Genomic DNA, 24399 nt, shown 5'->3' on the forward strand with positions numbered 1-24399 from the left:
TTGCTCTGGAAAATCTGAGCAATATCTTTTTGGCCACTCTCAAGTGACACAATAATTTACACCCACGGTGCGTTTTCTTCATGCTCAACCAAAGTTGTTTTTGCTACTAAGGAAAAGGTAAAATGAATAATTATACTGTAATACAGACTAACCTTCATGATAAACTAAAAAGCAGAAAACCTCTTTTCAGGTCACAAATGAAATGACACCGGGCTGAAGGCACAGGAACGTAAAGAAAGAGCTTTAGCAGGAGGGATAACTGTAAGCAACGAGAGCTCATTTTGAGTAATACACAGAAATCCTTTGTTTAGCCCTGTAGATACATAGTTGGAAACACAATGTAAATCTTTTGAGGGAAAAGTGCACTGATAAAAGTAACACATAAATTTGGCTCTGGCTCCTCTGTAAATTGATGAGACAAGTGGTTTGCTTCAGACCATCAAACGCCGAAATGGGGAGGCAGAGCTGCTGGGGGGCCCATGGCAGACACGGTGTGGAGAGAAGCAAAGGGCTGTCAAGAGCTGTGCAGTTAAGGGGTCAGCCTGGTACTGCAGGAGGATTTAGTCCTAAATATAGCAAGGGCTATCCTGGGAGACAAGAGTGGGCTGCTGGGAGTCTAACGCCATATGAGCAGCTTTAGGTTTTGAGAACAATGATCGTGGCTAAGAAGCTGATTCTCTCAATATGGGCCAAATCCTGGCTACTGGCAAAGAGCCCAAGTGAACAGGTTTTGCCTGGGAGGAGGGGACAACCTCACGTAGCATTTGGGAGACTGGCATCTCTTTCCCACACAACCCAGCATCTAGGAGTTGCAGCACTGAAGATGGGGTTTCTCACTCCTATACATGCTGTGGTATAGCTAGGAGATGTTAACTACTTGACTTTTTGGTTGCCAAAAGCCTGGCACTTGGCAGGGCTGTCTGCAGCTTGCTCTCTGTTTTCTCTGGAGAAAATCCCAACCGAGTTGTGCCATGGAGAGGAACACACAGAATCCCTTACACAGCAGAAAGGAAATTCTGCTGCAGAGGGGCAGTGCACGGGAGTGCATCTCCCACAGGACATGGTGACAGAGCAGGATGCAGCATTTCAAAGAAACACAAGGGAAAACTTCTTCAATGTGAGAGTGAGGGAGCACTGGCAGGGGCTGCCCAGATGGGCTGTGGAGGCTCCTTCTCTGGAGACATTCCAACCCACCTGGATGAGTTCCTGTGTGACCTACTCTAGGTGGTGCTGCTCTGGCAGGGGGGTTGCACTGGATGAGCTTTTGAGGTTCCTTCCAACCCTTAAGATTCTGTTATATAGCTTCTGAGTAAAGGATATCGAGACAGAGACCACCAGCCCCTACCTAGAGAATACGTGCTGGTTACATAAATTGCCTTCCATGCCTCATCAACGTTTTGACTGTATGACATTTACTGCTGTATCACCTTGGTCTGGCTTTAAGTGATTGAGCTCAAGCTCTTGGAGTCCAGGTTACAAATGCAGATCAAAATCTTACAAATGTTTGCCAACAGAACTTCCCTGAAGAAGAGTGAACACTTCAAGACATAACAAAGCCTGGGAGAAACAGGACATTGTCAGCTGCTTCCTCACCTTCATATGAAGAGAAAATGCCCTTGCTCTGCATTTGACATGCAGTTGTTTCTCGCATTCAAGAAGTGCAGTGCATGCTTCTGGCACAAGAATCCCAGAGCCTGAGTTTTAAGCAAACTGGACTCTTTCCCCCTGTGATCCATTTAAAGGTATTTTGTTGGAGTTAGGAAATGTCTGGCACATGAGGCACCGTTAAGGCTTGTGCATGTAGTTCTAGCCAGCTTGGCAGGATCACCACTGCGAGTAACAGGCAGACTATTGTCCTGTGGGAACACGCTGACTGTTCTTGTCACTCCATTCCCATGATCTTTCATCTGGAGAGATGTGCTGTCTTCTGTCACTGTGTGTGGAGGGAGAGAGCTCACTCCTGACACTTTCCTAGCCCTTTTTCTGCCCATGTCTAACAAAGGGGCATTAGATTAGACAGCAGTTTGATGCCTTCAGAGACAGACAGGCAGCAGCAAGACAAAAACTGGATGTTAGATGTTTTTCATATAACATGACTACTAAACCACAATTTAAAATGAAAGGCAAAGATAAAAGAAGTACTTTCTGATGTGTGGTGCATCCTGGGAAGGTAACAACACTGAATACCTGCTTCAGCTCTTTTGTCTCCTGCTTTGCATAGCACCAGGCATGCCAGCATAAGCCTCCACCATCACTTTCCTACATTTGCTCCAGACATTTACATGCTCTTCTCAGTGCATTTGTGGGGCCTTTGGTTTTAGGTCCTGTTTGGCTGTAGGTTGTTTTGTGAAATCCACAAGGGAAGGAGCTTGCATTTTTGTTTGTGTATGTAACAAACACACGGCAGCAGTGAGGCTTTGCATGAAGGCTGTTTCTACAGTCACCAGAATGCACATATAGAAAGGCAACTGAAGTGCAGTGTAAGGAAGGATTTTCTCCTCCAGTTCTGCAGAATCAGAGCCAAAAGAGAAGGTCAGATCCTCATGCAGTCCTTAACCTCCACAGGAAGGTTAATGTTTCTTCCAGTTCTTAGATGGAAGACGATACAGATACACAAAGAATGGCTACTTTCATGGTTTCCTTCCATGCTGTGATTTTGCTCAAGACCTACAAAAGGAGTTCTGTATGCCCACTGAGTAGGCACCAGGCACACTCCTCGCTGCGCTTGCTTTCACATCCTGTGCATGCCTCGGAAGACAACGTCAGTGGAAGAGAGGTCACCCCTCTCGTTCCCTTAGTGAAGAAAATGACATTCCACATCCAAGAGACCTTTCCTTACACTGAAGTTTGGTTTTTGAATTCAACAGGATCCTGTCAGGTTCTGCCACTGCTCCCAGATCCCTGATGGAACCAGAATGCCAACTGAGGACTGATCACCAATGAATCTTGTAACGGCTCCTATCTCTACCACAGTCCACAACAAATTGAGGCAACACCTGGGCCAGCTGAGAGCATGAACTGTGCCCAAATCTTATATCTCAAACTAGATTGAGGGAAGAAATTTTAACACAATGAGAGTGGTGAAACCCTGGACCAGGTTGCCCAGAAGAGGAGGCAGATGCCTGGAAATACCCTGTTCTAGCTGAAGATGTCCCTCCTCATGGCAGGGAGGTTGGACTGGACAACCTTTAAGAGCCCCTTCCAACTATTCTGTGATTCAAATCTAGGACAGGTACATTTCTGGTTTGAGCAGCCTGGAGTTTGGCATTATGGTCTAAATCCGCTCTGGAATTAGCTAAGGATCTGCAAGAGTACAGATAAAATCCCTAACTGAGCCCAGATTAGAACTGAATTTCCCTGAACCATCTTCACAGGAACAATAGCTGATTAGTTACAGGTAAAGGAATGTGAAATCTCAAACTCTATCTTATTTATTAAAGAAGAAAAATAAACAAAGCAAACAGGAACATAATTCCAAAGACAACTTTGTGGCTTAACTTACTCTGGTACAGCTGACTCTGAAACCTACCAGTAAATGCTCCTATAAGCAAACATTCCTATCAGGAAACACAACACATTCTTGTGATACCAGTTGCCAAATACCAAGGGACTGAAGAAGGGATTAAAGACTTTTGGAAGACAGAAAGACATTTCAGGGGAGGCAAGGAGATGCTTGAAGGTGGTGGTGGTGGAGAAATGTTTAAAAACAAGTAAGTTGTACAGAGAAGCCATAATTGTCATACTCACAGCTCTGGGTTCCTATGTTAAAGATGAATTACTTTGACTGTCAGCAGCTTCATTAGCCAAAAGAGGTCATTCAGATGGACCCAAACCTATTTACTTTCCAGAGCTGGCTGTGCCTGCTTCGTATTGCAGGGCCCCACAGTGGCTGTTCAATGATGCTGATAACTCCTGTGGGAGCTTACATCCTGCTAAGTAGTTCACTGTTTAATTGAACTGACCTTTCTCGATGGTGTCCCTTGTTTTAAAAGCTGCTTTACTCCCCAGTGAAAATGGTTTGATAATGATAATATTTTACTCAGTGGACAGTTGTTTAAGAGCAGAAAATAATCAGCTAAATTGGTAGGCTCTCCTCTGGAGGGGCCTAGCACTAAAATGATGGCAGGTGCTGCAGATCAGGATAACTGGCAGAGCCCATGATCAGGACAAGGTTAGGAGCAGGGGCTGTGCTGCCCAAGGCTGTGGAACACCAGGAAACTCCTGGCACCCTGAGCAGGGCATGGAGTGGTTGAGGGAGACACAGCATGAGAAGGTGACTCCCTGCAAGCACAGAGTTGCAGGGTGCAGCAGCCCTGAGGGACACACATCTAAAGCTGAGATGGGGAAATGACAAAATGCTTCTGTAATGCAGGAATCCATCTTAGAGGCAGGTCTGACTGAAATAATAAATGCATATCAAATTCAGGTTTGAACTGGGAGCCCTTTGAGGGTGTTTGGAGCTGAGATTTGCAATGTCACTTCTCTTACATAGAGGAATCACTTGGGCCCTGGGATGAAGAGGTCTTAAGTGAGAGGCATGTTTATCAAGAGCTCTCTTTTCTCCCTGTTTTCTTCTAGGCCAGTTGTCTTACCAGATGGCCATGCAGCATCTGGGAGAGCTCTTTGGGGCTAGGAGCCAAGGCTGTGCAAAGAAGCACACCCACGTAGACTACTAAGCACCTGATGACAGATGATGCTTTGCTTTCCCCTTATGGTTAAAACACATTCACCATCCTGAAGTATCCTGTGCTGTGCTACACCTTCTCCTTCCCAAGTATAGCAATGTGTTCACTTCCCTGTGCTTGTCAGCCAGAACTGGCATTTTGCAGGTCTCCCAGGTCAGCATCAGGGCTAGAGAACCACATCACCTTCTCCTATGTCTCCACTGAAGGAGCAGCAATCATGTTTTCTCAGTTCAGCCAACCCTTTTCTCTCCTCTTAGTCTTAGTGCAGGCATTCAAAGAATGTGCTGTTCAGTAAACTCATGGTTTTCTCTTGTTCTTTATCCACAAGGACATTACAGTTGTTTTCCTCTTTGAGCTAAAGCTACACAGGACAGGACAACACTCACATTTTCCCTCCCACTGTTGGGTGTTTTCACTAGTTGTGTCTAGTTAAGTCCCTAGGGATGCAGGATGTGTGGGAGCCCTCATGGGGTCCTGCTGCCAGGGTACCAAGATAAGGCAGCTGGGCCATAACCTGCTGCAGAGTCATGGACAACAGTCCCTGATGCGTCAGGTCCAGGACAGTACTTGGGAAAACCAGAGCACAGTGGGGTGGATCTACATTGGCTCCTGCGAAGTGCACAGGCAAACAAAGGTGTCCCTTCTCCAGTATGAAGCAGTAAAAGCCAACATTGTTCCAGCTCTGCCAGGGAACTGTGTCCCTTCAGCAGTGTCCTGCTTCTCCCTGCTTTTGTGAGACACCCTTCTTAGCTATCTGGTCAAGCAGTCAGAAACAGTTTGCTTGGCCTCTGGAGAGCTACCAGAAGCAACCGGGTTCAACGTCCTGAGAGCCTTATCCTCTCTTGGCTCAGATTCAGTCTCCAGGAGGATCGTAGCTGGGCCTGAAGGTCTACCTTTGCCTCACACTTCTGTGTCCGTGAACCAAACCAGATGAATTGAAGACATCCATCAGTATAAAAATCCTCTGAAACAAAATTAACCCAAGGAGCTAAAATTGCAGCCTAACTGCAAGAGCTACAGATTGATTTCATCAACTCCCCTTTGAATGGCAATTACATTGTGAACTGATCAGTTCAAGCCTAAATCCTCCAGTGTCTCCTTCTGATTAAATACTCATTGTCTAAACATCCATCTTGCTCGCAGTACTTCTACTTATCAATTTAATCAATTCCCCCATTATTCACCTATCTGCTTTAGCCTGCATTTTGCCAGCATCACTATTTTTCCAGGTGATGCAGGTTTGCAGAAGCCCTTCCTCCCTGTAAATGCAAAGGAAAGAAACGCACCTCAGCCACCGCGGCTCCATACTCTCCGTGTTTCTCAGCTTTAAAAAGAACACTTAAGTTGCCTGATATTCACAGGGGGCTGCCTTGAAGCTTTGCGTACATTCCTTCCACGCTGGCCCCAAGGAGCAAGATTGCATTCAGGAAAACACACTATTTGATGCTGGTTTGAAAAATTCATTGCCTAACCTTGTATAAGTGGTCCCCGACATCTCCCGAGACGGAAATATTTTGTTAGTGGAGTATTTGGAAGAACTACCTTTGAATGCCAATTTAAAGGCAACCTAAGAACAGTGATTCTTTTCATTCCCTGTTAGTTTTACTACATGCTCTTGATAAAAATGATGATGAGAAGCATATCTTTTAATTGTGTCCCTGGTAATATTTACCCAAACGATCCCTTCTTCCTTACTGTTTTATAGCCTTTCTAAAATGCTATTTGCACTTTCTCAGAAGGTTATGCAGCTTTATTCTCCCTTGTAGCAGGTTTTTTCCCTCAAGTTATCTGTTTTCCTAAAGGCATTTGCTGTGTACAGTTTATCTGTAAAATTTCCCTGATAAATCTGGGGCCCTTAGGAGGGAAGGATTAAGCTCACTGCATTGCCTACTGTCCTATCATTATTCTAAGGTATTGTCTGGTGGACAAGTTTCTAGCTGTGTTGGAGGAAGCTGCTGCATTTGGGGTTTGGTGGGGAGGGGATATAATTAGCTATAAGTAAATGATTAAAAACTATATTAACCAGGATTTTGATATGATATTAACAAGTCTCTAAATAAGCCACAGACCTTGGCAACAAGGAGTACAGGGAGGCAAACTGAACTTTATACAGTGCTCTTTCATCTTCGCTTTCTCTGAGATGTGGCTCCAGCTAGCTGTGTCTTCCAGACTTGTAAATTTGGGAACATTTGCTCCCAGAGGAGTATTAGCAAATTTCATTTACACAGCTTGAATAGATATCCTCAAAGTCACTTCAAACTGTGCGTCTCCTTCTCCTTACAAGGGAGCAGTGACAATGTGATAGTGGAACATCAAAGTAGAACTGAGAGTTTTATTAGTGGTTCCATAAAGCCAAAAGCCAACCTGTGCATCTTCATACGTGTATCTCCCTGGGTCCTTGACATTCTGGCTTGTTTTCTCATAGCTGTGGGAATCCAGGTTGATAGCACTTTGGGCCCCAGGAGCTAGAAACTCTTGCCAGATTTCTTCCACTCTGGTGGTTACGTCCTGTAGAGGTTGTTTCTTGAGATCTTGGACAGCCAACCAAAACCTGCACTAGGCAAAAATTAAAAGGGGAGAAAAGAGAGAGAAATCTAGATCAGAGTTCATGCATAAGCCTGGGCAGAGTCCCAAAACACAGACACAGAGCCTAACTCTGCATCTTGCTGAATTCACAGAAGACTCCATTGAGCGTGACTTCAGGGAAAGGTGCGACATGCTTTACACCAAACTCTTACACTGTGGCTAAGATCAGAACAGTGACTTTAAGAAGTGACACATTCTTATTCAAACTGCAGAAGTGTGCCATCAGGTATGCAACCAGGAAACCTCCCCCTAAGCCATGCAGCTGGAGGAGGGGGAGAGGCTCTGGCTCTCACAGCCCTGCTGCAGTCTGCTGGTCACTCCTGCCTGCAGGATCACGTCTCCAGAGGGGATGCAAAGCGCACAATAAACTTACTTAACATTCACATCATTTCCAGGGTGAAGTTGTAGCAATGGCACCTAGAGACATCTTTTTTGTTGTTGATTTGTAAACTGAGCAGCATTCAGATGGATCAGTGTTGATCTTGCCATGGCCATGCTCCAGTTTTACAGGGTTATTTTCTCGACTGGACCACCACTGGATGCAGAGATCATGGATCTCTTTTTGGTTTCATGGATCTCAATCCCTGAAACCAAAGGCACAGGATATTTTTGCATGAGTGACATGCATTGTCTTTCACCCTAGAAAAAGGGTATTCTGGTGGTAGTGCTGGTTTTATTCATTATTGACAGATATATGCTCTAGTTCAGAAGATGCACAGACCACAGAAGCAAAACTCTATTTTGGCAAACTCTACCTTCTAGCAAGAAGATATCCCCTGTGCCCTGGGTACCCAGATCCTGCAACCTGCCTGAACGGGCACAATAGTGCTCTGCAAGGAGGGTTAAGTGCTACAGGGCCATTTGCAGCCACTTGTACTAACCAGCTCTTTTCCACCCCATGGCCAAGGAGCCCATTGCCCAGGGACTTGGCTGTCCCTGCCCTGTGCTGCTCTCGCACACCCTTCTCTGCTCTGCAGGCTGTGCAGTGGGGACAGGGTTTGTCTGGCTCACTGCTCACTCAGGGCATCTGCAAAAGCTGCACAACTTAGAAAATCCCATGTCACAGAACCACAGAATCTAAAGGGCTGAAAGGGACCTCAAAAGCTCATCCAGTGCAATCCCCCTGCCAGAGCAGGATCACCTAGAGCAGGTCACACAGGAACTCATCCAGCTGGGTTTGGAATGTCTCCAGAGAAGGAGCCTCCACAGCCCATCTGGGCAGCCTGTTCCCCTCTTGTCGTTACAAGACACTACTGAATAAACTAGTTGGACTTGAACTGAAAGCCTGATTTCTCACCCTGGTGCCAGTCACTAAGGAAAATGTTCCTCCATGGTGGAAGGAGGAAGATACAGCCCCTCTCAAACCAAAATCCAAGTGGCAGCGAGGGTGAGTGGAGGACCCAGCAGCCCTGTGACTCTTGTGCTCTTTCTGACCCTTGCTTCCTTGTCAGCTACAAGCAGCACCTACCCACCCCAGAAACATTGGGGTTGTCATCATCCAACCACCATTTCAGTAACCCATTTAGCCTAGTCTCTCACTCGCAATAGAGAAAAACAGTCAATTTGAGGCGGAAAGAAGGACATCTGTGCTGAAAGCAAGGCCAGGCTAAATCCTGCTTGTCTGTTCTCTGCTTCTCACCTAGCAGGAGTGGGCCTAATGACACAGCCCTGACTCACCCAAGCCACTTGAATGTATTTCTTCACATGTTTTTTCCTGCACACTGGTAAAACAGACTGGGGTACTCTCAGACACTACATCAGTAGCTGTAGAGTCACATACTGGTGGTGCTCACACAGTGACATAACCAGAACTCAGGGTTTTTGAACAGAAATAGAGTACTTGGGGTTGGTCTTTTCCCATCTTTGAGATGTTAAGTGCTCCTGCCTTGTTGTTTGAACCATAAGTGACACTCCCACTTATCACACACACGCAGAGAGTGGAGGGTGGTGCTCACAGTACAACAATCTGATGCCATATGTGGCTTTCTTTACTTGGAAAACATTTTATCGTTCCATTTCAGATGTGATGGGAACATGTGAATGCAGAAAAGGCACCGAGAGAAAAGATGCTAATCATTCCAGAGTAGCTGGGACACTTCAGACAAGCACTTGGCTAGAGAGAACTTTTTTACTGATGGCTTATCTTCTGCCCCTGGAGCCGGGGAGGAGGGCTGGGAAAGCTGGCTCCTGAGAGAACCAGGCACTCTGAGAAGTGACAGCTTGCCAGAACAGGAGCACCATCCATTTTAATAACCATTTGGCTCAATCTGAAAACCAACCAACCAGACCAACCTGACACTAACAAGAACAAGCTCTTTTTTAACTGCAAGCACTTGTGAATTCATGCCCAAGGCTGGATGTCCTCTTCAAGGCAAAGGGGAATTTTGCCTTGGTACACATTTCAAAGCTCATTCACCAAAAGCTGGTATCTGAAATTTGGGAGAACATCAAAGAGGGGTACCCAGCCCCACAGCCTCGACTCCAAGGCAAATTCCCTGCTATGAGGAGTCATCCTGAAGCCAATACATGAGCAGAGCTTCTTATGGGATTTATACAGCATTTACAAGAGATAAGCAGGTATTTCTGCCCAGGAAAGGAGCAGACACACAATGGCTGCACTGGCATTTGTGCTCAATTATGAAGTGCAAATGCACTCCCCAGGTCAGTCCCTTGCCACTTCTGAAGCACAAGCTCAGCCCCAAGTTCACAAAGGAGTCAGCAGAAGGTCCTGTGTTATGTTCTCCCTTTCTCTAGGAGGCAGATCTAGAATCTGCACAGGGCAGGGAAATGTCCTTGTGCATCCTCTCCACAGGTGCCCTGTAAGCTGAGCAGGACTTGTATGAGCACTGTCACACAGGCTGCATTGATCACAGCTTCTTCGTCCTTTATAAAACAGCACGTAAGATCTGGAGAAGGCTGATAATACAGTGTCCTGTACTGTTTTCAGAGACATAAACCATTCCAGCCTCATCCAGCACGTAATTAAGCTGCTGTCACTTGCAGGAGATATCCCATAATGGCACTTCATCCTCTGCAGCCCCCTCAAGGCACAGAGAGCTCCTGGGCCTCAGCATGCCTGCTCTGCCTCCCCACGGAGTACTGTGGGCTGCTGTTCACAGACGCCTCTTGGTGAACTGCCAGGGAAGGACAGGGGGTTGCTTCTGAGGTACAGTCAAACAAGAATGAATCAAAAAACTCGATCAAGAAGCAAAACATGGTTGACTTGAGGGAATACTGTCAACGTAAGGACAGTGTTGTATCCTCATCTTGGTGGAGGAAGTGCTACCCCTGCCTTGACAGGGAAATCACCAAGTGACTGAGTTTGGAATATGAGCACTTTCTTGCCTCAGTGGCTCCATGCACGATCTGGTCTCACATCTCTGGCCATTCACAGTCTTGCTCTCACTTCCTCTCATCAAGAGAAGAAATGTCATTTTAACATTACAACTGGGAGGGAACGTGAATGTAAGTCGTAGGTGTAAATCAACATGCAGTTCAGACAGGGGGAATACTTACATTTCTGTACTGCTTAAGAGCCAGCTCCTTGGTATCACAGAATCATGGAATGCTGGGGGTTGGAAGGGAGCTCCAGAGCTCATCCAGCCCAATCCCATGCTAAAGCAGGTTCCCCTCCATCAGGCCACACAGGAACGTGTCCAGGTTGGTTTGGGAACCTCCAGAGAAGGAGCCTCCACAGCGTCCCTGGGCAGCCTGGGCCAGGGCTCCCTCACCTCAGCACCAAACAAATTAATGGTGAAAGTATGGTGAGTTTGGCATGTCTGAGGCCATCAGAAATCAATCCTGCACGGGGCTCGGTGGGGATGATGCCTGAGGCGAGGCTGCGCGCTCAGGGCACAGTCCCTCACCAACGCCAAGGAGATGGCAGCGCGGGCGTGAGGGAGGGCACGCGTCCTACTGCCCTCACCCTCCTTGCTTAAACTCTTAACTCCATCTTTTCTACCGCTTTTTAGTACCCGGTCGTTGGCCAGCGAGTAAACAAGACGCCAATTCGCTATGGAAGTGCTGCGGGGCTCTGACCCCGCTGCCTGAACCTGACCGCGGCGGCTCCACCGTCCCCCTCACAAAATCCCCTCAGCGCCGCCCGGCCGCGCGCGCCGCTCCCCTCAGCGCGGAGCTGCCGCGCCCCCTGCTGGCCACGGGGCACCCGCCGCGCCGGCAGCCCGCCCGGGCCCAACGCCCCCCTTCCCTTCCCGGGGCCTTCCACGCTGAGCCTGACCTTTGAGGGGCTGTGGCAGGGGTTAGAAAGTTCCTGTGTGAGGAAGGAGACAGAGCCCTGGCCCAGGCTGCCCAGGGAGGGTGTGGAGGCTCCTTCCTTGGAGGGCTTCAAGACCCACCTGGACACGTTCCTGTGTGACCTGATCTAGGTTGACCTGTTTCTGCAGGGAGGTTGGACTAAATGATCTCTAAAGGTCCCTTCCAACCCCTACCATTCTGTGATTCCATGAAACAAGGAGGCTAGGGATCCTTTTCTTAATACATCTGCTCTCCTCAACGCCCAAACGTCTCCTTTCCTGACCAAAAAACACTCACATTAAAATCTGCCAACAAGTTTCATACCACGTAAGGGATAAACACTTTCTGCAGGTAAAATTCTTTGCTGGATACCTCATGTTTTCAACATCTGTTCACAATAACACACAGAACGCCTGTGTTCAAGCCCCACAAGCGCCACAGCCCATTCCTACAAAGCATCATGTGTTCTCTATTTAGGTTTATAAACAGGTGTGCAGTCTCCTTTCCCTTTGGGTAAAATTCCCCCATCCCATATTCCCACTTATAGACCTTTCTCTTTCCAACTGACACTCTTTGAAGGTGGGGGGAAGGAGGGAAAATGCTTCCGCCAGTTAGATGAACATCTCGGCAATCTTGAGACGTCTCAGGAGATTTCCAGGTCATAAAAAATGTATAACAACTCTCTGTTGGCTTTTTTTGGTTGTTGTTTTTAATTGAAGCTGGGCATTTTTTGTCTTGCTAGATTTCGAGTACTTAAAAAATCAACAGAGTCAAAGCAAATTATAGATGAAAGACAGCAACAGAGAGGAGAAAGAAAACAGAGAGAGAAAAAGTTGAAATAGAAACAGACAGAAAAATACCCAACTGACTGTCTTCCCTGCTCTCACATAAATAATGGACAGCCACAGTAAATAAATAAGTTAGAGGGCTAGGCCGAGCCCAGGAGACTGGTGGACATGATCCTGCAAGTTTATTAGAACACAGAAACACAGCTGGAAGGAGACCCAGGAGGTCACCGAGTGTAGTCTGCTGCTATCTCTGGCAGTGCCTCACTCCAGACCCCCACTGGGACCAATTTTTCTCGGCTAGGAAGATATGGAAATACCTCAACACAATCAAGCCCGTGATTTGGGGCTGACACCACCGGGTGTAAGAGCAGAATTTGGTCCCCTTGCCAGATTCACTAAATTACACTCACTTCAAGGCATGAAACGCTGCACGAAACGAGGGATTTTTAGGTTTTCCATCATTCACTTTCTCAGATCTACCTTGAGGACAAGCCCGTGGCCTACAAGATTTGTGCTGGTGTTAATGAAGATCATACTGACATTTCCAAGACAGAATACAACCCTGCTGCCACATCTCTGGATACTTAACTGGGAGGAAAGTCCTTAAAGATACCCACAAATGTAATTTTTCTAGTAAAGTGCTGGATGCTCTGCCCTCAGAAAGTTTCTCACAGTGTTTCCCAAGTTTTGAGTGAGACATATCCCACTGAATTGTAGATGTCTACCATGCAGACACTCTCATTTGAGTCAGTCTCTCCAGACCTATAGATGGTAGAGATGAGTGCTTTAGAGGGTCATTTAGGTGCTTTTAGCTTTATTTCTGCTTAAACTGGACATAAATCTTTCCCAGGTGCTTCACTGACTCCTCACAGAACCACAGAATCCCAAGGGCTGGAGGGACCTCGAAAGCTCATCCAGTGCAACCCCCCTGCCAGAGCAGGACCACCTAGAGTAGGGCACACAGGAACTCATCCAGGTGGGTTTGAATGTCTCCAGACAAGAAAATCCACAGCCCATCTGGATGAGTTCTTGTGTGCCCTACTCTAGGTGGTTCTGCTCTGGCAAGGGGATGCACTGGATGAGCTTTCCAGGTCCCTTCCAGGCCTCTTCTCTCACTCTAAAGGGAGCCTGGATGACATAGAGCAAAGCACATGCTTCCAAGCTGCTGACTCAGTTTAGACAGATCCTAACCTTGCTTTTGGGTATAACTTCAATTTTGCTTGCATGTTTAAGCATCCAGCAGTTGTTTTGCTTTCTCTCAATGAGAATTCAGGACCTTTCTCTGCCACACCTGAACCCTAGAGAGCCACCTCCTGCTCTCCATCACCACAGCTAAACAACCATCCTACTCCACCATTCCTTTGTTAGTATTTCTGCCTTTAAACACTTGCTAGTGGTAAAACCTGCCAGATTTCATTAGTGCAACCCCAGATATATTTTAGAAAACCTATTTGAGGAGTATTTCAATACACTATATTAATTTTGCACTTCATCACTACAACTTAATTGCAACTGAGCACCACTGTACCCAAGTGCAGTAATCACACACACCTTCAGTACTTGCTCAGCAATAAAACTCCAAGCTCATTTATGTAATTTAGTAACAGTCCCTTGTTTATCTTCCAATTCAACTTGCAGGTTTTAAGCAGTAACAAGCATAGAAGGGCATTGATTTTTCACTGTTTAGCTGCTGGCATGCTTTCTGCATTTCTCCTCAGACTGGCAAATCTGATGGTCAGTTCCAATGTTGTTTCAAGTCACTTTCTGAGGAATTTCCCTTTCAGATCTCACAGGTGAGCAGACTGCACTGAAGTGGCACTTGTTCACATGTTTTACTAATGCATTTGGTTTTCTAAGTGACAAAGAAGTTAACAAAACACAAACTTAAAGGCTGTGCAATCTTAGCTGGTGTACACTCAGGACAACATCAAACTCACTCCATACCAGCAAAGGACAAAACCTGGCTGAGTGCACGCTCAGTTGCCAGCAGATCTCATCCTGGGAGCAGGCATGATTCTGGCAGTGAAACTGCAAGCTCTCTGGCAACAACCACTGGGCCTACTGCAACTTGCCCCAAAGAAAGCAAGAGAAAGAGAGCAAAGAAAGTCCCTGTGCCCACCTAGGTGCTGAGACAGCACCAGAGCACAATGAAGCCTCATCAGTGCAACTCAGGCTCTGTAAGAAAAAGTGGTTTTTACTGGATACTGCCATATCCAGGGTGGTCAAATTACTGCTGGATTCTTCTGTGTCTCTGGGACTAATCAGCTAAAGGAATGTTGCAGATATACAAGTACCTCTGACCTGCTGTACCTCAGTTACAGAGTAAGGTTAAGGATCCCACAGAGGACAGTGCAAGAGCACAGCCTGGCACCCTGAAACCAGATCAAACCCTCTCCTTCAGCACAGGCTGAGGCCTGCACCCTGCCCTGGTGCCACCTATGAGTCATCCACCCTGCTGCCAGTCACCTGTTTCTGCACAAATGGATCACTGTGGCAGTAAATTTGGCTGTTTTTCACGTGCAGGTGAGGGTGAATCATAACCTCAGTCACTGAATATCAGCCTCTACCCTTCAGGCTGCCTCTCCAGCTGGCACAACCCCCCTCCCTGTTTTCTTTGGACTTTGCAGCACCAAGCGGTGAAGCTGGCATTTAAAAGCCTGCAATCCTGAGAACTAATCCCTGTGTTTGCCCCAGCCCTGGGAATCTCAGTTCCTCAGAGCTCACCACTGGATATTCGCTTCTGCTGTTTCGGGACCTGCTGCAGTTTGGTTTTATCTGCCATGGCTCTCACCCTCTCCACAGCAGGAGAACTGCTTTCCCTAAAATTAACTTCAGGGTTAAGGCTGGAATGAGAATTAAAATTCAAGACATGGATGATAAAACCTGTGGCTGTATCCTGATTAATGCTACAACAAGCAGGGGACTCAGATCCCTGCTATGGAGGTAGGGCTCTGGGTTTAGCTTCAGGTCTGTGGGGGACTTCTAGCTAGAGCTTTCTTTTTCTGTCAGTGTGAAAGATATATGGCATCAATAAGAGAAAATGACTTAATACATTAGTTCTGGGATACATAAGGGTGACTGAAGAATCCTAAGGCACTGAGTTTAGCACTTGGTTTTGCAGCTGGAAGGGCTGAAGAGATAAGCACACTCTTTCAAGGATTGCTACCCCAGACTGAAACATGCTGTTGGCATTTCCAACGTCTTCATCAATTTTGCAACGAGACTGTAACCTGCAGCAACGTGCTAGGGCCAGAGACTGGGTTTAGAACAGTGTTGTGAACAAACCCAGAGGGGCTGGATCTTCTAGAAAAGGTTTTGTCTTCATCTAGTGTTAGTTCAGACAAAAAACATCAGCTTATTCCTGCTGTAGTTGAAGTAGTAGAACTGTGCACAACGGATTTATGGACTCAGTTTGAAGTAGAATCACGTGGGTGTCTACACAAGGTTTCATAATAGAAGTTTTGTCTTCTTCCCAACATGAGAAGCCAGGCACTCATAATCCCCACACAAAGACAGTGCTATTAAGGTAGAGAGTCGAGCTCTCAAATAGTTAGGAGGTGACAGAATGAAAAGCAGCTGTTGCAAACCTGATTCGGTGAGTGCAGGTCCTGCAACAGTTTTTAGCCACATGCTCAACACATCATGCTTCTCCTCACACGACTCCTGCCACAAATACACATGTAAATCCTGTATATTGTTCAAGAGCTTAAGAGTGATACACTGTGCTTTATCATGTTATCACAATCTTAGCAAGCCTTTGCATGTGATACCTGACAGCACTGCCTCTGCTAAATGCTGCTCCTCAGATTACTTACACAGCTCTAAGTGTAGCCATCTGCAGTACTGCTCTGGGCCAAATCCTACCATTCTCAAGGTTAATTCAAATGGGTGTTCTGGTTCATGACAGACCAAGCATTGCGTTTCACCTATGCAAGAGAACAGGATTGGTCCCATTCGCATCGTTCAAGTCAACACCAGGTTTCACCTGAGGTTTTCCGAGCTGAATTCTGATTCCAGGAAGCGAAGGAACTGGTCTCGTCCTACTGGGTCCTTCAGCACCTCATCCATGGAGAAACCCCATCTTTTCACACGCTGCTGACTGGGTTCTTTGCTGTTTGGAGAGAAAAGGGAGAAAACAGATGGAATGCTTTTCTGCCTGCTGTCCAAGCAGCTGCTGCTGTTTCTGCTAAGCAGCAAAGGGAGGAAGACTATCAGATGAGGAGATGGTGGGTTTTTTTTCCCTGAGATTTTGCAGAAATAGAAGTTAGCAGATAACATATAAAAAGAAGGTAAAAGACCAGGGTCATCATTAAAGGAACTGCACTATCTGGGTGTTATACACACTGTAAAAAGAGAGACAGTGAATGATATGATTTTCAGAGTCATCTCTAGTAGGTTTCACGTGAAGAACAGCACAGTATACTTGAATGACTTTTCATTATGCACTTCTTACATATCTCCTCACCTGCACCTTGGGATTTCTCGTATGTCAAAGCAGAAACGTGCCAGCAGTGTTCCCTGGGCTGCTGGTGAGATGCAGAGCAGCTCCTTGTGTCCCACACAGCGCTGGCTGGTCACTTGGAACTGGCTTCAGATTTTCAGGGCCACATTTGCATGTCAAAAGCAGTTTTGCTAAGAGGTAGCACAGACAAGATTTCTAAAAACGGTTGCTGCTTTGTGGTCTGTTATTTTTCAGTGCCTCTGATTTTTGGATGCTTAAGCCTTGGAAGGCTACAAAGCATCTCCCTCCTACCCTCCATGATAATCAGACTCTTATTCTGTGTCTCAGCTGGGACACTGAGATGCAGAGGCACCCGAGCTCACTTACCAACCTTTCTCCTCAACTCTTTCTCAATCCAACCCCATTTACAAAAAGCTGTTGCTTAAATTGCCAGCCATGTTGCAGAGATGCCTACAGGGAGAGGCAGTGCCTGGGAATCTCAAGCGAGGATCCTACGAGACAGTCTGCATCAGAGCCTAAGCTGGGCTCACAAGATGTTTGAAAGCTTCTGGTGTGATGGCGTCATACTATGAGACAACCATTAAAACACAGCTCAGCTGCTGCCAGCTGTGACAGCAGAGCCATTGTTAACAGCGCAGATCTATTAAAGTCCACGTCTCGTCACGTCCACAGTGATTCCTAAGCCTGGAGCCTCAGGGGACAGTGGCGATCTGTGCTGAAGACAAAAAAGCCAAAGGGGTAAATAAAATGCCTGCTTTGATTTCCTCTTGGTGTAAAGACTGAGCAGAATTGATGGGCATGTCCTCACTCGAGGTGCAGGGCACTCAGGACAGCTCCTCCTGCGCTGTGGCCGCGGGCACAGACGGCAGCCTACCTGTGAGGTGAGCCAGCTCGGACGTGGGGATGTGAAAGCCATGTTTGTGCAGAGCTGGGCATGAGCTAAGCTCAGGGAATTTCCTGCTGAATCCAGAGATGTGTGGGGCAAGCAGCTCTTGCTTCTGCACAATGTTCCAGCAGGAACGAGGAGGCCAAAGCGCTGTCTAAAACGGAAAGCTTTCCGTGGCATTTCCCAGGTCCTGTGCCCTGAAGGATAAACTGTTGTGGCACAGGGCTGTCCATCCTCAGCAGCTGCCCTTCCCAGTACGAGTTGAGAGGCTCTTTGTTTTCCTGAGTAAGGGCTCTGCTCTCCTAACTGAGGAAACAGCTTTGCATGCAACACGAGGGCTACTGCAGCTCTCGGGGATCATTTAATTATTCATGCAAGTTGCAACTAAATGCAGATGCAGTGACTTCTGTTACAATAGACAATAAAATGGAAACACAGAGCTGTTTGTTCTTCCATCTCCCAACAATACAACTTTCTCTTTTTCATCAGCGGGAGAATCACCTTCCTGTACTCTGAAATCACAGCAGAAGTGAAGCCTTTATGATGAATTCCTACGAAGGCCGTGACACCGGGTTAATTGTATTCTTCAGGGACACGAGATATCTTTTCTGGGATTTGCAGCTACCTCAACAGATGCAGAAATAATGGATGCCTGGATTACCCTGGGAGGGGTGTGTGTGTGTGTGTCTGTTTGTGTGTGGTGTCCTCCAGAGAAGTGTTTTGCAGGGGCTGTATCTGGTTCTAGCCCTGCAGAGAAAATGAGAGAAACTGACTAAAAAGGACATTAAAATTATGTGAAGAAGAGCATAGGTTAAGGAATCCACAGATTTCTGTGCCTACCAGCATGTGAAAGCATCTTTCACATCCCAGACCTGCTTGGAAATGGGGAAAAAACTTGCCCTTTTCCTGGAATGTAGATTCACTATGAACTGAGTTTGTTAGGCTGGAAGCATCTTAAAGTTCACAATACTATTCAAAACCAGACAGCATTAGCTTGGCATTCTCTTTTCAAAGGTTTGCTGAAGTGAACTCCCAGTTCAGATTTGATGCCAAACAGCAGCAGCTGAACACTAGGAGAAGGTGCTGAGCGCCTGCAGTACTTGGCCATGGGATGGGAGTGAGTAGTGAAGCTGATACATGGTATGGTGACTCCATTCAAACCTGCTGCCTCAGCTGCCAGGGATGGAGGGAGGCAGGACAATTCCAGCCCCACTATGAGGGCTGTGGATAGTCTGTGATGGCAAGGGATGGAGACATTGGGCAGACTTCCCTTGCATCAGCATCACACGGACAAAAGATGATCTAAATTCCTTTCTTATAAAGTCTCTGAGGTGCAAGGCATTGGAGGTTCTACAGCCATTCCTTCTCCTTTTCATCTGTCAGAAACCCTAACAGACACAAGCCAGCTTGTTCACCACGAGGTGAGGCCCAAACTCACTTTGTCAATGTGTTACAATTCTGACCTGCCAAGTCTCACATATTGTGTGTGAGCTACAGTTCTGTGGCTAACGCGCAAAATCCATCTCTGCACAGCAGGAACAGCCTCTGCCATACAATCCATCCGTCCTGCCAGGGATGGCCTTCATGGGATGCCAGGACAGGAACAGAGCTGGGAGAGGCTCTCAAGGGTCAAAGAAGATGTGCTGAAGCAAGTATCTCTTAGCAGTACCTTGCAGCTGTGGACTCTCGGACCTCAGTCTGTGCAGGTCCGTGACAGGCATGAGAACATGTGTTACCTGACTTACATCAGGTCATGGAGAAGTAGAAGGGCTGAGTAATTCACAGAAGCAGCAATAACACCATAAACTCCCATTTAGCCTTGTAGCTTGTAAAGTTACAGACACCCAGCTTGCCATCCAAACAGGGCAGTGGGAAGAGCATATACGCAAAACAGCGAGACAACTCTTCACATGGCTTAAAGCTACCAACTCTTACCTCATCTCAATGTCCCACAACGCTGCATCATCACTTATCCAGGGATTGGAAGGCTCAGCAGGAGTTATAAAGGGGTCATATTCCACATACTGCTCTGTGTAGGCTATTAAACTGACAGATAGAAAAAGAAAGACTAAATAAAGAAAGAAGGGGGGGAAACAAGCATCAGGGGCTGAACGCTCAGTCACGTGTCAGAAAGGTACAGTTCTTCTTTGCTTTCTTTTGTGTGCTTTTGACTTCATAGGGATTAGGCAGTCTCTCAGCAACCACAGGAATCCCTTTTCCCAGGGATGCTACATGCAAGGATTTCTCTGCAAACATCCCCCAGCTCACTGCAGTATTTTCCCTCAAGCTCTGGCGAGATGGCCACAGAAAGCCTGATGAGGCAACAACTGGATTGCTACAGTAGTACCTCCCTCACAGAGCCATGGCATGACCATGAAGCACATGTCCTCCTCTCCATTTGTTGCATGTTGCTATTGCCTCTTGCCCTATTGTTTTTTGCAGACTTTTGCACCCACCTATAACTCATCTAAACATGGTCATGTGGTGTAGCTAAGAAGATACTGAAATCTTTGGAGGGTCACAGTCCTGAGCATCCAAGCTTCAGGATACAGACACTTTGTTGTGTTGGCACACAGCATTTAGTCTGTTGGCACTGGTGTAAAATACCTCAACAGCAGTTTCTAACAATTAACTTAGAATGTAATAGATGACACACATGTTGGAAAAACATTTGGCCTTTACATTTCCCTGCTTCATGACGAGTCAGATAGGACACGTAGCCTCTTCAGATCCTCACTAGGATGACATTCAAAGAGCTTCCTGGGAAAAAGATTGTGTCTGCTTTCATAAGTCACTCAGGAATTCCACTGAGGTTGGGGTAAGGGTGCATTGTTACAACAGCCAGCCAGCATAGATGAAATAAATCAAAAGAAACTTGCCCTAGTCTATATTGGAAATACTCTAAGGCACTTAATTTTTTTTGCCTAGGTCTGCCAAGTAATTAACTACGTTAATTGAGTCTCATCATACTGAACAACTAATCTGCTTGCACTGTGATTGTCCATGCTAAACTTTACCTCTGCTTTTCTGCACCTCAAAAAGGCAGGAGAAGGAAAAGACCCTGTGAAACGAAGGGTCACAAAAGGCAGAAAGTTTCCCTGACCTGCTCTGCAGTAATTATTTCTTTTTGTTTGTCCTAGCTCTTATCATGAGGCATTAAAATCACACACTTTTGTAACCACAGCAGGTTCCCATTGCCCCTCAGGGCACTCTGGGCTGTCTCATCTCATTTCATTAATTACATTTCATGACTGCTGTGGGTCAAGGGTTGGAGGAGGGAGCAGCGTCCAATTTCAGAGAGCAGCAGCAATCCCTGAGACAGCAATGAGAGAGAGGGATGGCTAAAAAAGAAAAGAACCCAACAGAAAGGATCAATCAGGAGATATCTGCTCTCAAACTTTAATTGCTCCTAATAAAATAATAAGAAGGCATCAGAGGTGCCAGTACAAGTACCAGCACCAATAAAAGGGAAGAAACCTAAGCACATTCTGCTGATTCAGTACAATGACAGCAGCAGAACTGGTGCCTCATTGTCTAAAGAAGGCTACAGGCAGAAGACTCCTAAGAGAAAGCATTTCTGTCAAAAGGCAAACCTGGGCTTCTGACCTTTCAGGTGATGCACTGTAACTCTGGTAGAAGAGGTGGGGGGAAGTGTCCACTGAAGGCTGCAGAGCTTGCCTTGAGAACACAACTGTCTCACAATCAGGGGGCCCTGCTGAGCCCGCACAGTAACTTGGAGGGGCTGAGAGGATGACGCAGATTTTCACCTAGGGAGAAGATGCTCTGGTTTTCAGCAGCCATTTCTGGGATGCCACACGCATTGGGATTGTACTAATGTTGCCCATAGCAATCAGGCCAAACAGGAGGTAGAAAATGTTGATAGTTTTGCTCCACGGTTGTGAAATCTCATTGTCAAATCCTAAAGCTGACAGTGCTCAGGTTCCAAGTGGGGACAAAGGATGTGGAAGAAAGGAAACACCTTGCATTTCCAAGGTGCCTAAGGCAGCTGAGGGATGCCTCACTGGTGCAGATCTACTCCTTGAAGAGGAACAGGGAGGAAAGGGAAGAAAACCTTTAGCAATGGGCATTTATGTCCTGGCACCTGAGGTAGCCTTTGGAGAGCCTTTCCATCCCTCTTCTGCAGGACAGGGTCTATCCCAAAGAACAGCACACACACAAATGAAAATGTATGTCATTGCCCCATCAATACTAAAATAATCTATGTCTTATTCCTCTAAAAGATCAGACAAGCAGCTTGCTTCCCCCACTGCCCCTTGCCTCCTTGTTACTTCCCTTGTCCTTGCCTGAAAGTGCCTTTGCACTGGACTGAAAGAACGGTGGGTAGTGCTGCTGTCAGGCTCGGCTGTCCAAAAGAGTGTGCCAAGAAGTGATCTCCTGCAGCCTGACCTGCCAAACTGTCACTGAAACTAGGCCTGAAAGCAGAGCCCAGACTGAAAACGGACTTACTAATAATGGCACCTCCTTACACAACACATTTTGTTCCTGGTGTTCATGTTCAGCATTTTACATCGGGCTTTCAGGCCACACAGGTTCAGCTCAGGTCATCTGGACTCATTCCTCCTCACCTATCTCCACCCCTGCCAAGCCACTGGGCTCATCAGCCCCTCTGCTTCCCTCCTACCTGCCCTGTGACCCTCCACACCCAGGATGTGTTTCCCATCCTTTACTGCACCAAGCCCTGGGACCCTTCCTCAACACTGCCACCCGAAGTCATCACGTAACCAAACAACTCTTCACCAGACACAAACATCACAACCACGATTTTCATTCCTTGTCATTCCCAAGTGAAACTTTCAAAACAGGAGAAAATACCTTCTAGATTTTTTTCTTTCTCATTTTAGTTGCTTTTCTCTTGGTTATCAATTTGCACATGTTTCAAGAGCAACGTTTCCTTCTCCAACTTGGGACCAATTGAAAAGAGGAAAAAAAAAGCCTAAGGCCCTTTCAAATTAGGAACATTTTCTGTCCAGTTTTACTGAAAACTATCAGGGTTTGGTGAGGGTTGTTTTTGCATTGACAATGTTACATTTATAACATCAGTAGCTCCTTAGGAACTTGAACAACAGGTAATGTTACGTGGATAGGATTCGATGTTCACAAGTGAATGAGCTTTACTGAGGCCACTTCATTCAATAAATAACCACCTAGAAAAAAACCACAAGCAAAGCACATCTGCTTGCTTGGAAATCACCAGCCTGGAAATTACTCCTGTCTCTGGATATTGAGGTTATTGTGAGTTAATTCAGTACAAAATGAGATTTTTTTGGTAAAGCACAAATGTACCCTCTCAGTACCAAGAAGAACCAGAAAGCCCAAACCATAAATATGAATGTGCCATCTCAATCTTACAATAGAGTGCATGCAGGATTCCAGGGAGCCTCTGAATATTTGCTGCCTAATTGGATACATTTTCATTTTGATTGTTAAACTTCATGAGCCAATGGGATTTTACTTTGGGCCTTTCAAGGTTTAACTTGGTTAAACCTTGGTTAAAACTTGGTTAACTTAGTTTGGTAGACCCGTGCTAATGACAAGAAAGCACATTTCATGGGGCAATCTGGTTTTGATTGGCTTAAATAAAACATTCTCTATTATTTCTCTGTGAGGCACCAGCCCTTATGTCTCTTGTGTTCAACAGTTCTGCTCTAAAACTCCTGTTATTGAGCAGCATGCTGATCCCTACGTTTGTCTCAGTGATTCCCCTGCAAATATGCAGAACTTACAAGCATCCAAGTAAAGGAGCTGTCACTCACAGTTAAATCTCAGCTTGTTCTTTATCTTTCATACTTGCCTACCAAACTGTGCTTTCATTTGCCTCTATGAGAAAACCACCTTGTAGAACACTGCCTTGAGTAGCCCCAGGTACAACCCCAGCACTTCCCATAGGGTTCATCCATATAAGTGGGAGCAGAAACCATCCCTGCAACCCCAGTACGAAGACAGACACGAACACCACGTGTGAAGAGATGGAAATGCAGCACCTTCCCCAGGGTTGTGCCAGGCTAACAAGAGATGAGCACTGAGAGTTCAACCACAGGGTATTTTCAAATTGAAACAGGAATGGCTTTCCTGTAAACAAACCCCAGGCTGTGACAGGGTGGGAAGCAAAAGTACCTCAAGGCTTCCCTTTTGTGAATATTTCTTTTGCATCCTTGTTTTTCACCTACTTTTTCTGAGTGGCAGAAGAGGGAGTGCAGAAGTGCCAGTGGTCAGCAGACAGGCAGCAATGGCTGGCCAAAGAGGGAGAAGGACTGATGCACAGAAAGGGGAGCAGCCTTTGTGCATTCCTGCCTGCTCTCCACTTCTGGAGATGCCAAACTGGAGATGAAAGGATGGAAAATCATGCAAATGGAACACTCACCTTTCTGCTACTTTGGACATCTTCAAACAATGTCTCTCTATTTGCACATTCAGAAAAGTTATCTGAGGAGAGAGATGACAAGGACATTAACAATCCATGAGCTCCACACAGTACATTGATCATGTCCTGACACACTATTGACTTCTCTTTCCTACGTCTTGAAAGCATCTTAGAAAGAAACGAGACCCTTCCCTAGGTATTAGAAGCAGCTTATTAACTGCTGCCAACAGGAGTCTCCATTTCCTACAGCAAAGCCCCAGGGGAAGTTTCAGAAGACACAAATTAAAAGTAGGAAAGGCACATATTTGGGGCTGAGCTTCCCAGGCTACTCAGGGTGCAACATGATACCCTTTTTA

General features: G+C 46.4%; 1 protein-coding gene across 1 annotated transcript in view; it reads right to left on the reverse strand.

Annotated features, from left to right (window-relative positions):
- Window positions 1-24399, reverse strand: part of RGS6 (regulator of G protein signaling 6) — a 198078-nt gene that overhangs the window by 15676 nt on the left and 158003 nt on the right. Inside the window, exons 11-14 of the mRNA XM_061998135.1 lie at window positions 24044-24105; window positions 19597-19707; window positions 16299-16424; window positions 7050-7236 (exon numbers count right to left, since the gene is read on the reverse strand). Coding sequence (XP_061854119.1) covers window positions 7050-7236; window positions 16299-16424; window positions 19597-19707; window positions 24044-24105 — 486 coding nt within the window. The remainder of the gene's footprint in view (window positions 1-7049; window positions 7237-16298; window positions 16425-19596; window positions 19708-24043; window positions 24106-24399) is intronic.

Source organism: Colius striatus, chromosome 6 (assembly GCF_028858725.1).
Source record: "Colius striatus isolate bColStr4 chromosome 6, bColStr4.1.hap1, whole genome shotgun sequence".
NCBI lineage: Eukaryota > Metazoa > Chordata > Aves > Coliiformes > Coliidae > Colius > Colius striatus.